General features: G+C 43.4%; 1 protein-coding gene across 4 annotated transcripts in view; it reads right to left on the bottom strand.

Moving 5' to 3' along the window:
• Window positions 1-12491, bottom strand: part of GPD2 (glycerol-3-phosphate dehydrogenase 2) — a 62385-nt gene that overhangs the window by 37429 nt on the left and 12465 nt on the right. For 3 of the 4 annotated variants that reach the window (XR_012629545.1, XM_074873889.1, XM_074873888.1), the window contains 3 exons: window positions 12205-12312; window positions 3392-3563; window positions 371-495 (listed from right to left, as the gene is read on the bottom strand). Coding sequence is in view for 3 of the 4 variants with exons in the window: in XM_074873889.1 (XP_074729990.1) it covers window positions 371-495; window positions 3392-3563; window positions 12205-12306 (399 nt within the window). In the remaining variant the exon portion in view is untranslated. The remainder of the gene's footprint in view (window positions 1-370; window positions 496-3391; window positions 3564-12204; window positions 12313-12491) is intronic. The other variant, XM_074873890.1, reaches the window with a different exon arrangement.

The following is a 12491-nucleotide window of genomic DNA, read 5'->3' as shown; positions in this document are numbered from 1 at the left end:
ACTCATTTACCATCTTTTCTTTCCCCATTCCAGAATAAACAGGACGACCCCTCACTCCCCCAAATTCTGATCACGACAGGCAGGAAGCTCTTTTTATTCTGAAGCCAGCCCTGCCTCTGCCTTCCTTCCCCAAAATACACAGAGTCTACAAGGTACAGCCATTAGATTGCCCATAAAAGAATTTAGCAAAAGGCAGCAGAAGCGATTTTGCTAGTCTGGAAAGCTCCACTGGAGAGGACACTTTCTGTGTGCAGTGGCTGTGGAATACAACTGTCAAGTACTGAAAAAATAAAAAGGAGACTTGGATATAATTGGGATAGGGGAAGTGTCTACTAGCAATTTTTGCTTAACAACCAGCATAAACAATTACCTGCTCAAAATCCAACTTCATGATGGCCTTCTGAAGATATCTCACTCCACCATGGATCAATTTAGTACTCCTGCTGCTGGTCCCTGATGAGAAATCATCTCTTTCTAGAAGGGCTGTTTTTAGTCCTGTGTTACCAGAAAACCAAATTAACTTCTTAAATTACACAATTTGTATGTAATTCATTAAAGACACTTCTCTAGGGTAGAGACAATCACAAGAAAAATTACTCTGTACATGGATAAATTTGTATTCAAAGTGTAGTGCACTGTCTATATTGTAATGAAAAATTTTAGCCTCCTTCCTAAGGGAAAAGTCAAAACAGAACTTAAACAGAAGCACATTAAAACCTGGATATTTCACAATAGAAAGGCATTACAGTACATTATAGGGGCCATGCTCCCTCAAGCAAATGATAGTTCGTATTCACGGCAGGAACAGAGTATTTTCATGACTACTTTTTAACCCTTTGCAGCAGAGTGCTCTGAACCTACCCCACGGACAGGCTGAAGAGCGTACCAGAGGCAGCCAGCTGGCATCTGGGTCTGCTTAAAGGGTGCCCAAAGCCAGGGCAGAGCCAGCCACGGGCACCCTGGGGCAGAGCTCACCAGAGAACATCACACACACACAAAGTAGTAGTTGTGAGACATTACTAAGTATTTCAGAAAAATGTTGACGTGAGAAGGCGCCCGCATGTGTCCCGGCACCATTTGAACAGCCCAAGGAGGGAGAAGCACGTGGCTCCCGGACGGTCACCCAGATCCAGAACACAAAGGGCTTTATAGCCAAACCTTACAGTGCTTATTCTACCAAACACTCGGAACGGGGTTGGCACATCTATTGCATAAGTTGTGTTCCCAGTCACCCTGGAGGATGGGAAAAAGCTCTCCATGGGCGAAGGCACACTGCTTCAGAGGGAAACCACATACCCCGTGCTGCTGACACGGCAAGGAGGTGGCAATCTTTCACTTGAAATCTATGTGGAAGGACAACCTGCCTTACAGAAATTAGCCTCCCAGCCCCCTCCGTTGCTGGCTGAATTTTAAAGTTAGGCAGGCAAGGGAAAGCGTGAATGAAATTCAGCAACATCACTACCAAAACTGACAGCACGCCGACGCACACCCGTGGAGGAGAGCACCACCTGCACCAGAAGTTATCCCTCGGGTCTTGCCTTCGCCCTCTTTGGGGGTGCTTCATGCTACTGGCTGGTGAACATACATCTGAACATCTGCTGGTCTCCCAAAACTTTTATGTCCTTAAAAATAATCTAATTATGACTGGTAGCTTCCAAAGTTCAGAGTAATTTATTTTTGTCAAATGTGACTGAAGATTAATGGATACAATCAGAAATAATTTGGTGAAGATACATCAAAGACATGAAAAGCAGAATTTGTTGTTAAGCGAAGCAAATATAATACAAGAGCAAGTTCCATGAATGAACAGCAACAATACACAATTCATTAACCAAATGCCTAGGAATATTTCACACTTCAGAAATCTACTGATATAATCAGAATATCTAGTAAAAGGACAAACACAGATTAACTATAATAATTTCTGTATGCTTTACAACTGCATTTTCTACCACAATATAGCAGAGGGAGAAGTGAAAAGATCCCAAGTTATACAACACATGAAAATAAATAACAACCAGATCTGAGTTTGTATGTTTCTCTCAATGGTGCAGACCTTACTGCTTTATCTACTTCAAAATTATCATACCTTCTGGACAAGTATTTTCCAAATCAAACTACAAAACACTCCTGGAGTTAGGTTTTGCCTCTTATTTCTGAGGTATATCTACAGGTTAAAGAACCTGAAGAACTTTATGGCTATCTATTATGTTTTACACTATAATTTTTTTTTTTCCATTTTACGTCCAAAAACCAGAAACAAGGTCTACGCACACAGGAGCCAAGGAAGGTTGGTTCTCTCTCTCATTGGCTGACGGTACTGAAAATAAAACATTCCAAGACAAGCTTTTCTCACAAATCTTTTACGTAGCTTTTTGGACAAAAAGATTATATTCTGAGGGAATACAGTATTTTAATAGAACAAGAGTTGATGCTACAGCCTGTCCCGCAGAAACAGTACCCATGCATTCTCCTTTCTGTAGCTGAAGATCTGCTGTCATTAAACTTGTAAGATGACTTATTCTCTTTGAAAAGTGTCATATTTGATTAGAACCTGCTGTCCAGTTTCAAAGTTACTGTGCGAGGTGGGTGACGCAGACCCTGGGCATTAGCGCCCTGCCTTTTCAGCCCCTGAACAGAGCTTTTCACAGGGCTGATGGCCTGCACGAGCTACTGGGCAACAGCTGCACATCTACTGGGCAACATCCTGCAGAAGCCAGGTAAAAAGCATTAGCTTAAACTCATTTAACCTTGAGTTTTCCCTAAGTTAAGGCTACGCGTAAAGCTAACATCAGTTCTGCTGCTTCTCATAGCTTCTTAAACCAGTTACGCAGCTCATCCCCCAAAAGAGGGGAGATTGGAGCACAGAGGTACCGTGTGTACCCTCTGACTGAAGGGTGCTGGTACCTTTCACTGGAAATCCAAACACCTCCCCAAACCTGCCGTGTCCCGAGCAGCTCCAGCGCATTTGGCTGAGGTTGCGGATACCTCGAGTTGTAAGAAATACGAGCTAGAGACCCACCGTGCCTCATCTAGAATTCATGCTCGGCCCTTTCAAAGCAGTTGCTAAAAGTGCTGTGCAAGTCTTGTCTTCCCTTTGCTGCAGATGTTCTCCTGCACAGACAAGTGAAATGCGACTATAAACAAACAGAGAGCGAGCATCCAGCAAAAAGGTTTCTGTCAGACAACTGCATACAAGCACCTAGACAACGAAGGCTCTGCTGAAACAACCGCCTTTTCTTCAAGTTCATTTTCGCTTCCAAGAACAAAGTTTTATAACCAGGCATGCAGAGTGCACCTTCTCAATCTTCAAGTACTTCTGCAAAGCCAATCTGATAGATTTATTATAAACCATGTAATCCAAGAACGCAATTAAATTTTCAAGCCTTACCTCTAGTGACTGCATCTAAAGCACAGCCACATCCTGTTGCTCCTCCACCTATAACGAGGACATCAAATTCACCCGTGGTTTGCAGTGCCAAAATCTGTTGTTCTCTTGTGGGGAAATGGTTCTTTATCGGAACAGTCACAGCTTCTGCAGCTTGAACATGCACAAAGGTACCCTACAAAGATTAAAAACAACACAGAGGATCTGTATTTGTTGTGTACACTCACACACACAACCAAATCACAGCTTCTTCTATATCCACAAAGGTAAACTCAATACTCCCTATCACTTTACCTATATTTAATAACAGTAATATTGTATTAAAACATCATGGAGCAACAAACAGTACTAAAACCATAAAGAGCACACATTTACTTCATCTTGCCTACTTCAATATAATGCTGTACTCAAGTGCTACTACTTATATTAATTATTTCTAGGAATAGTCTTCTGCTATGTCAGATGTCACAGGAGGCTCAGGAAGTATTTTAATAAACAGACACATGGTTAGGCTCTCAACTCTCTACCAAAAAAATCCATCAAAGCAAAGGACTTAAAGATGAATGTACATTTCATATTTTAAAATTGATTACTCATCCAGTGGCATTAATCTAGGCTCAAATTTGATCAGGTTCATGAGACAATGTGGTTTACTGTCAAATATAGTATACTAAAAGAAACACTATTCCCATATCCTTTTGAAAACCCTCTAAGCAAAGCAATCTATATCCTACAGCATGCTAAAAGACGACTTTTCTTTAAAGTGACATAACTTCATGATGTGGCAGCTTCCAGACAAGTCCAGATTCTACTGGAATGGCTTTGAAGACCTCCCTAGTACTCTGCCCGGTACGCCATGAGCCAGTGCCGCTCTCCATTTAGCGACCGTGGTGAGAAAGACTGATGTGCTTGCTCAGTCAACCCATACAGACCATGGTTTCAACGTTAAGGTTTTAACAGAAGAGAGCCTTCAGAAACTGGTTAACATGAATTTAAACTGAATTCTGAAAACCTTTACAGTCACTGGAATCCCCAAACCATATTGTTGGTCATATACTTCATAATGTATGTCACAGGCACCGTCGCTAGTTTTATCTACAATGGGCTTCAGGCAGATACCATAGTGACTCAGACAGTTAAAGAGGGTGCAAGATCACAAAAGTCATGCTTGCGTTCTCTTTGCTTTCAGCTCTAGCTTTGTTTTTTGTTCCAGCTCTTTTCCTCCCTAGTTTTCCTCATTCACCACTGTCCCTCGCTCTGCACAAAACTAGACAGTGAATTTCTCTCACCACTGGTTTTTAAGGCCCGAAGGACCCACATGTTCCCCAGAAGAGTAGTCACTCGTATGTACGTGTACCTGGCAGACACAGCACTGCACTTACAACGTAAGACGGGTAGTCGAGGTGTGGCCACCAAGCCAGAACACCCACAGCACGTCCCAGCTCGGCAGCAGACCCCCCCCACGGCCTTGAGAACATCACTTGAGCCCACTGTTTCAGAAATAACCAGATTTTGGTGCTCTGAACTTTGCCTGATTGAGGAGTGCTTTTATTAGAACCTAGCACTTCCAAAAGGAACTGCTTCAACCACTACTGATTTGAAATACATACGTGAAAACAAACAAACACCTACACTACCCAGACCAGAAGAGCTAACTGGCCAATTCAGAATGGATCAAAGTAAACAAACAGGAAATTAAGAATTAACATTTTCAGACTTTTCCTGAAAATTATAAACAGTTTCAACACAAGAAAAACCTGTTTAAACCCTATGGTCTAAGGTCTGAGGATGGTCCCATCTTTAGTCCAAATGGCAGACTTAACTGATACAAGTCTTAACTGATATAAGCTTGTGTCCAGGTCTAGACAGGAAAGAGTAAACTAATACAAATTCGAGTGACAAAACACAAAATACTACTTTCTTACTATCATCTAAAACAATCTGTCTACCCTTACAATGTGCAAGGGAGGGCTCTCATTTAAGTTTTTATTTCCAAATGTTCCTTGAATAAACTGAATTCGGTAAGTTGTTCTGTTATTCGTGTAACTTCAGTGCTTATTGCACTGTTAACAGGAGATTACAGTTGCCCCCCAAAAGGCTCCTGACAAGCCCTGTCCTGCTGCAAAGACACCATCACAATGCACCGATCCCCTGTCCCAGCGCTCTGTCCCTGCTCACTCCATGTATTGAGTTTCCCAGACACTCCTAGAAAAATCTCTCTGTTAATCTAAGCCACCTCCAGGTTTTAGGAGCTTAACCACTGTCCCTGGCATCCCGGGGAGGGAATATACACCTGCCACACGAAAACAGCTCGGCTGACACAAGGCGAGTCGGCCGCTTGCCCGCCTGCTCCTGGGCGCAGCTGAAGGGGTTTCCGCGCGCCGCTACCCAAGCCGCGCAGTTCCTCTCTAGCGAGCAGTTCGCTGGCTGTCACTGAGCTCTGCAAGCAGGCACCTGAGTTAAAGGTAAAGGCCATTCTTGCCATGTGTCCACTGTAAATTAACAGCCAAACCAGCCATGCACGAGAAGCCTGAACTCAGATTATATGGTGCATGCAACCTCAATATTTTTGTTCCAAATTATTTGCTCATTCTTCAGCAATATTATTTCTCAATGTTCCCATCACTGCTATACAACTGAAAATAAAATCTAATAACTAGTAGCCACATCTAAAGGAAGTGCATATTCAAAAGATAAATAATGATCAAGTTCATCCTGTAATCATGGATTATAGAGATGCAAGTAGCTCATGCAAATTACTCAGCAACCTCCTTCACTGCACATGTGTTACAATTCAGTCAATAAGCAAAATTGGACACTTTATATTAAGGATTTTTATCTTCCTGGAAATAAAGTGAAAATTAAGATTTAAACCAACCAGTTTGACAAATCATGACCCAGGATACGGTCATACCACTGTTTTTTCCCCAAGCACAGTGCTCATGGTTTCCACTGGGGTCACCCCCAGCAAGCGCCTGGGCACGGGCTCACCCACGTGAGCGCCCACATTAAGCACTCGACCAACTGTGGCCCAGGTTTAGTCACCAACTGCAAATGCAGAGTAACAAAAGGTCTCCTAATTAGAAGCTTGTTTAAACCCACCGAACCCTCAAATAGAGACAGAGGCGCTGCCAGCCCCGGGAGCTGAAGGAGTTCGGAGATGCACACAGACAGCAGCGAGGTGAATCTTGATGAGCCTCCCAGACCCCGGCTTCCCTCGCTCGCAGGGGTTTAGCACCTGTGCAGAGATCGCCACACGAGGTGCAGAGCTTTGGTACTGCAAAGAAATTCTGCTTCCACATTATTCTTCTGACCAACGAATTCCAGACATGCCCAACAACTTTTGCCTCTTGCCCCACTCTCTCCCCAGCCTACTCGCCTCTAGTAGCGCTCAGAACTTTGACATCCCCCAAAACATGACAGAGACTTTGACATCCCTGAAGCACGCACACTGATGCAGCTCCAGAACATGTTTTCCCAGGGACACAAGGATGGGGGTGCTGGGAGGATCCGGCCATCCCTGTCTTCACTCCTTCCTCCACGGCTGCAAAGACAACCCTCCTGCCCCGTGCTTCTGCAGGGCTTTGCTGGGACCCCCCGGCAGCAGCTCTGCACAGCCTCCCCTCCCGACAGGGGACGAGCAGCAGCACAGGAAAGGTTTTTTTCTTCCTTGAATACCTGAAAACTGTGACAACGCTGCAGCTTTCTGGGCTGCATAGCAAGCGTTACTGCCTGGCCTCCTGCACAGCCTCCGGTGTCTCCCGGGTAAGCTGTTGCATTAAACACGGTTTTAGTGCTGTAGCATTACAGGGTGCTCAGCCAGCCAGCTGATTTCCTGGCTCCCCTAAATACCACCCTGGGACTGGGAGACAACAGTGACGAGAAGAAAATTGTGAAGATCAAAACCACCCGTGGCTTAGTCTTCATGTGTTTTGGTTGATCAAGTTCAGCTACATATGCTCCTGAAACTTTAAAAAGTGAAAATCCCCCATTTCAAAATGAGTTTTGCACTGGTTCCAGACATGCCTTCTTCAGCAAAGCAAGTGTTTTCAAAGTGCACAACTTAACTTCAGGAAAATAAGGGGATGCAAGAAAAACAAAATTCAGAGTTCAAGAAGTACTAGCACCATTTGGGTCTGACTATATTTTTTTGTTCGTTTTTTAAACCCATTATGTACAACAAATGGCTTCCAGTAAACCACAGAGCAGCCTCCCAAGCAGATAGCCACTGGTATAGCAAGAGCATGGAGATTAGCACTGAAATATAACCAAAGCGATTAGTGCACTAGGAATTGATATAGATATGATTCATCTTGCTGTCAATTAAATGTGAGAGTGAAGAAAAGCTGCATACAGGGATTCCATCTGCAACAACGTGATTAGTTTGGCAGTGAACAAGTATGTTTACTGAAATAAGCAATTGCTGTTTATATCTACAATTTCTCAGGCAAGAGTTCCTTGAATGGTTTTGATTACACTCTTAGCGAGAAGAAATTTAGTTTGGCAGTTTGAATTTAATCATGAAGTTATAAAGTGATCTAGTAATCCATAAGCAAGCATTCTTGTTAATTTGCTAATGTAAATCTCCAGGTAGGTTTGCAAAGTCAAATTCATCATCCTTGTTCATTAAAAAAAAAAGGAAGTAATTTAAAAAAAACCCAAAAGCAGGCCCTGATGCATTATCATATCATCACACTCTACTAGATTCACCCTGATGAGCAATTCCTACTGACCAACAAGGTACTTGCACACCAGAAGGAGAGAAGGATTGCCTGGTGAGCGTAGTTAGGAAAAGACAGGAATCTCTTACAACTCCAAAACAAAGCAGTGCTTTTTGCCTTAATGATGGGGAGGGGAGGGGGGGATCATCAGTGGTCTCCAATTCAAACTTGGCACATCAAAGAACACCCACATCGTATCTAGTACTAGCCCACTTGTGTCAATGCATTAAAATAAAGGCACAAAAAGCAAGAAAATTCAGTCAGCGTCCACAGGAAACAGGAGAAACTGGTATTTCCATTTCTCTGTCACCATCAGCGCTAGAAGCGCTGGTGAACCAGCCAGCGAAGGCTGGCTGTATCACCTCTGCCATTCAGGCACCTGAATATTTGAGGGCAAATCAATCCATTATGTACATAGCCTGTGTATTTTATGTCACAGAGGGGTCCACCTTCATCTTGGATGCAATTGTTCTTTTCAGGAGCTCATGACTGGTAGTCAGTGTAGCGTACGTGGATTTAACAGCTCCTGGACTGTTAAAGATGAAATTCATTTACAGCAGTAGCACTGAAAAAAAATGTCGGAGTCTATGCACACTTTCGCTTTACCCAAAAACAGTCTAGGAGGGACTAGCTCCTTCAGACCTCGGCACTACCTGCTGTGAAGAGCTCCCCAACTGACTGCTTTTCTCTGGAAAAGGTTTTTATTTTTAATCTAACCAAAAGCCTCCTCGCCAGCCTTACACATTTGCCCTCCACAGCCAAAGTCACTAAGGCTCCACAGAAAGCTTCACCTGCTTCCGCAAGGGTAATGGTTCCTCAGCACCAAAGAACCACTCCTGTGTGTTTACTGAGAGGTTTTGCTTGAATTACTGTCATTCCTACTTATTCCCTTACACGTAGCATTAAGCTAACCCAGTTTATTAATTCAGCAAATATCCAGCAATCAGGTTACTATAAAAGACACAGAAGTGCAATATCCATCTATCAGCTTATGAGTTAAACTCAACAACCGTTCTGTCACATCAACACGTGTTCCCATCCTCCCTTTGCTCAGCAGGAACCATGTGTTGTCAAAAAACCCAGTGCACAAGGAGGACAATTTACCAAACCGCTTGTATGCCTGTATATGCCATATGCAGATATATATCCTTAGGTTATACTGCCTTGATTGCGGCTGCAGAAACGTGCTCCAAATGTCAGCACACGTGTATGCATACAGAAAAATAAACTGGGACAAAAATCTTGAAAACCGGGGCAGATCTGAATCAATGGGGTGTTTTATTTCCAAGGTGTGAACACTTTACTGCTATTTCCAGACAACCACACTAACTGCGCCATTCTCCTCAGTCAGGCTCTGACCCTCAAACCTAGCAAGGCCAACTTAAATTTCAACATCGGAAATTGCCAACACTCACCCCTTCTAGAAGGCAAAGCACTAACAAATCCAAATGACCTCTCACCCATTCGGCAGGGCGAGAACTTCCCCACCCTTCAGCATCTCCCTTGGAACTCCCTGGGACAGCCAAGCTTCCCAGAAACACTGAACACCAGCTGAGCGAACACAGAAAACAAAGACAGACAGATCACCCAGACGACGTGTTCCGGATTATCAGCCAGCTCAGGTCTTTATTCTGTGACTGGGTGCCCCCAGTTCCAGGCTGCTCGCCACAGCACAGACATCCCATCCCTGAGTGAAGCGACACAAACACGGGTAAAAAACTGAGCGTTTTATTTCTGTCTTATTATGTGATGGATTCTGTTCTTGAAATAACAACAGATTTCCTACAGCGTGTAGCCAATTAGTGCACATCTTGGGGCAATATCCTTCTCTGGCAAAGGAAGACAAGATCTTTGCCCTAGCAGATATTTGATTGGCAGGCATTATTAAAAAGAGGACACTTGGGCTGGGGGACATGCCCACAGCTTAGATATGTCAACACGACAAATGGACTGTCCTCCTTTGTGTCAATCCCTCCAGTTATGTTCCACCTGCTGCCCTATATTAGGTGTTTAAGGCAGCAGCTTTAAGGGACATCACGTGGGAAATGTGCAAGTGAGTACAACATGGAAACAACACGCTGCTCACTTGACAGATCCATTTGCTTACACATATGCTGGCAATTTTCAGATCCTTTGTAGACTGATCCTACACAATAGGTTTAGAAATTGGGGGACAAGAGATTCTTTCATTCAGCACCATGATCACCTTTTGTAAACTTTGGTTTTTAATCCATCTCTGGAAATTCATAATGGCCATCCAAGAGCCATCCGTTCCCTGAAAAACGGGAATTCCCTGAACTCTGGAATACTGCATATACAACAAGTGAGCTATCCAGATCCCTCTTCCTTTCCAACTCCTTCTCTTATTTAACAGTCCTAAAATCTGAAGCTGACATTTCTGACAGTACTGAGGCCAGATTGTAAAATCCTGTGATAAAGACTCCAGAGAGAGTTAGAAACAGTATTATCAGCTAGGTGCAAGACAGGCAGCCCAATGGGAAGCTCACTTTAAATGCTAGGTTTTATTTTCTGCAAGATTTTTTTCTGAAGCCATAAGGATCCTGGCTTATCCACTTTCCGGCTAGGTTCCCCAGAAATGACTCATCTCATTTGCTTTACCAGTACCTCAGCTGCTGCTCCTCCTCCCCACAGAAGCAGACAGAAAATTCACATTATCATCTATTCAGACGTAATACACACCTTCATGGAGCTCAGCGCAGACCGTCTCCCATCACCCACTGTTTTACCTTCAACTAGACCATTAAGATCCACTTCTGTTCCTATTTTCAGTTTGCCCAATTTGAAAGGCAACTTATAGTAAATGTGTGGTAACTAAAGTAGTTCACAGAGTAACAGCTTGTCTAGATAAAGAGCTGACTGATTACATTTCTAAGGTGAGAAGCAGAAAACACCACGCAAAATGAGCACCTGCTAACCTAGCTGCTCAGACTGGTACCATCTCAAAGGCAGGAGGAGGTAGCTCCTTGGGCGTAAGATTTTCCAAACCCAGACTAAGAGAAAATCAGGCCAGAGCTCTGACTACACCTACTTCAACTGTTTTACGGAACGCTGATCACAAATATTTTTGGCCAAATGCGAGGTGCCAGCCTCACAGCCCGCATTTAACACAAGATCAGAAGACACGTTCCCTTATACATGTCTACTAAGCCCAGACGCGGTTATTTTCTAAAACTCTAAAGTACAGCACAACAGCATTAAAATAACGGGCATTTGGGCACTTATTTGCTTTAAGACAAAGAGTAGTTGTTGATCCACACCAGCTCTGTCTACACCAGCCCAGAACTCATGTTCCTTTTACTGATTTCTCCTTGGCTTCTGCACCGAGAAGCGAGTTAAAGAGCATGGCGACTCCGGCTCCTCTCTGAGGAGTGGCCACACCAGTGAAATCTATTTTCTGCAGCAGCAAGAATCAATACACAAACTGACACTGGAATCTACTGCACCTCTTTCTGCTACCACTACTTTACTTTAACAGTAAGTCTCCAACGTCACCCCTCACTGCTCGGGGAGCGTATCCTGCCTGTGTGCCTTCGCCACCTGGAAGAAGCACCGCACTGTGCCCAGGCTGAGCCACCCTGAGAGAGGCCAATGCCCACCAGAAACACCCCAAGCCTCGCCATGGACTCCTTTGGCACAGATCCTACTCTCAGTTTTCAGCTTTTTGAACAGAACAAGAGCTGGCACCATGGCCGTTTTGAAGCTGCGATTTTCAGAGGTAGTGCTAGTGGTTTCACGTCAAGCTTGCAAGTTTGAAAATACTGTCCAAACTCTGCTTAGTGCTTCTACTTCAATCAATGCTTTCCACTCCTCCTGCAACGAAGTAGAATCCCTAGTAATACACAAAGGTCATTTCTTAAACATGAAAAATGATTTACAAGAATCACACTTCCCCACTGGTTGAAGACCTACAATAGTGAAACATCATTTAATGCCACGCTCCAGATTTGCACCTACCAAATCAAGCTGAGAGGCTCTTGGCATTCCTTTCCAAACAAAACTATTCGTATAAGCCTAACATACGCTCAAACAGATTTTAAGTTTCATATTTTATCAGAAATCATAATTAATACTTACGTGTTTGTTTCTATACTGAGAAAATTGAGAGAGGCCAAAAACTGTTGCTATGGCACCTCCTCCAATGAGAGCAGTTCCTTTCACTGCCTTCTGAAATGCCATTTTTTACTGTAAGAAAAGAAGATAAAAATTAATAGGCACTTTTACCATGTTAGAATCTAGGCTACACAGAATAGACCATTTGTAGAAACTAACAACAATGTTGTGACAAGTTGAAACTTAAGGTCATGATATATTAATTAGTGATTTTCATTGCAATATTAATAATTTCTAAACAAAGTCTAGAC

The sequence above is a fragment of the Strix uralensis genome, chromosome 6, assembly GCF_047716275.1.
Source record: "Strix uralensis isolate ZFMK-TIS-50842 chromosome 6, bStrUra1, whole genome shotgun sequence".
Classification (NCBI taxonomy): domain Eukaryota; kingdom Metazoa; phylum Chordata; class Aves; order Strigiformes; family Strigidae; genus Strix; species Strix uralensis.
The sequence above is the reverse complement of the archived record's forward strand: the minus strand, read 5'-3'. Positions and strand labels throughout refer to the sequence as shown.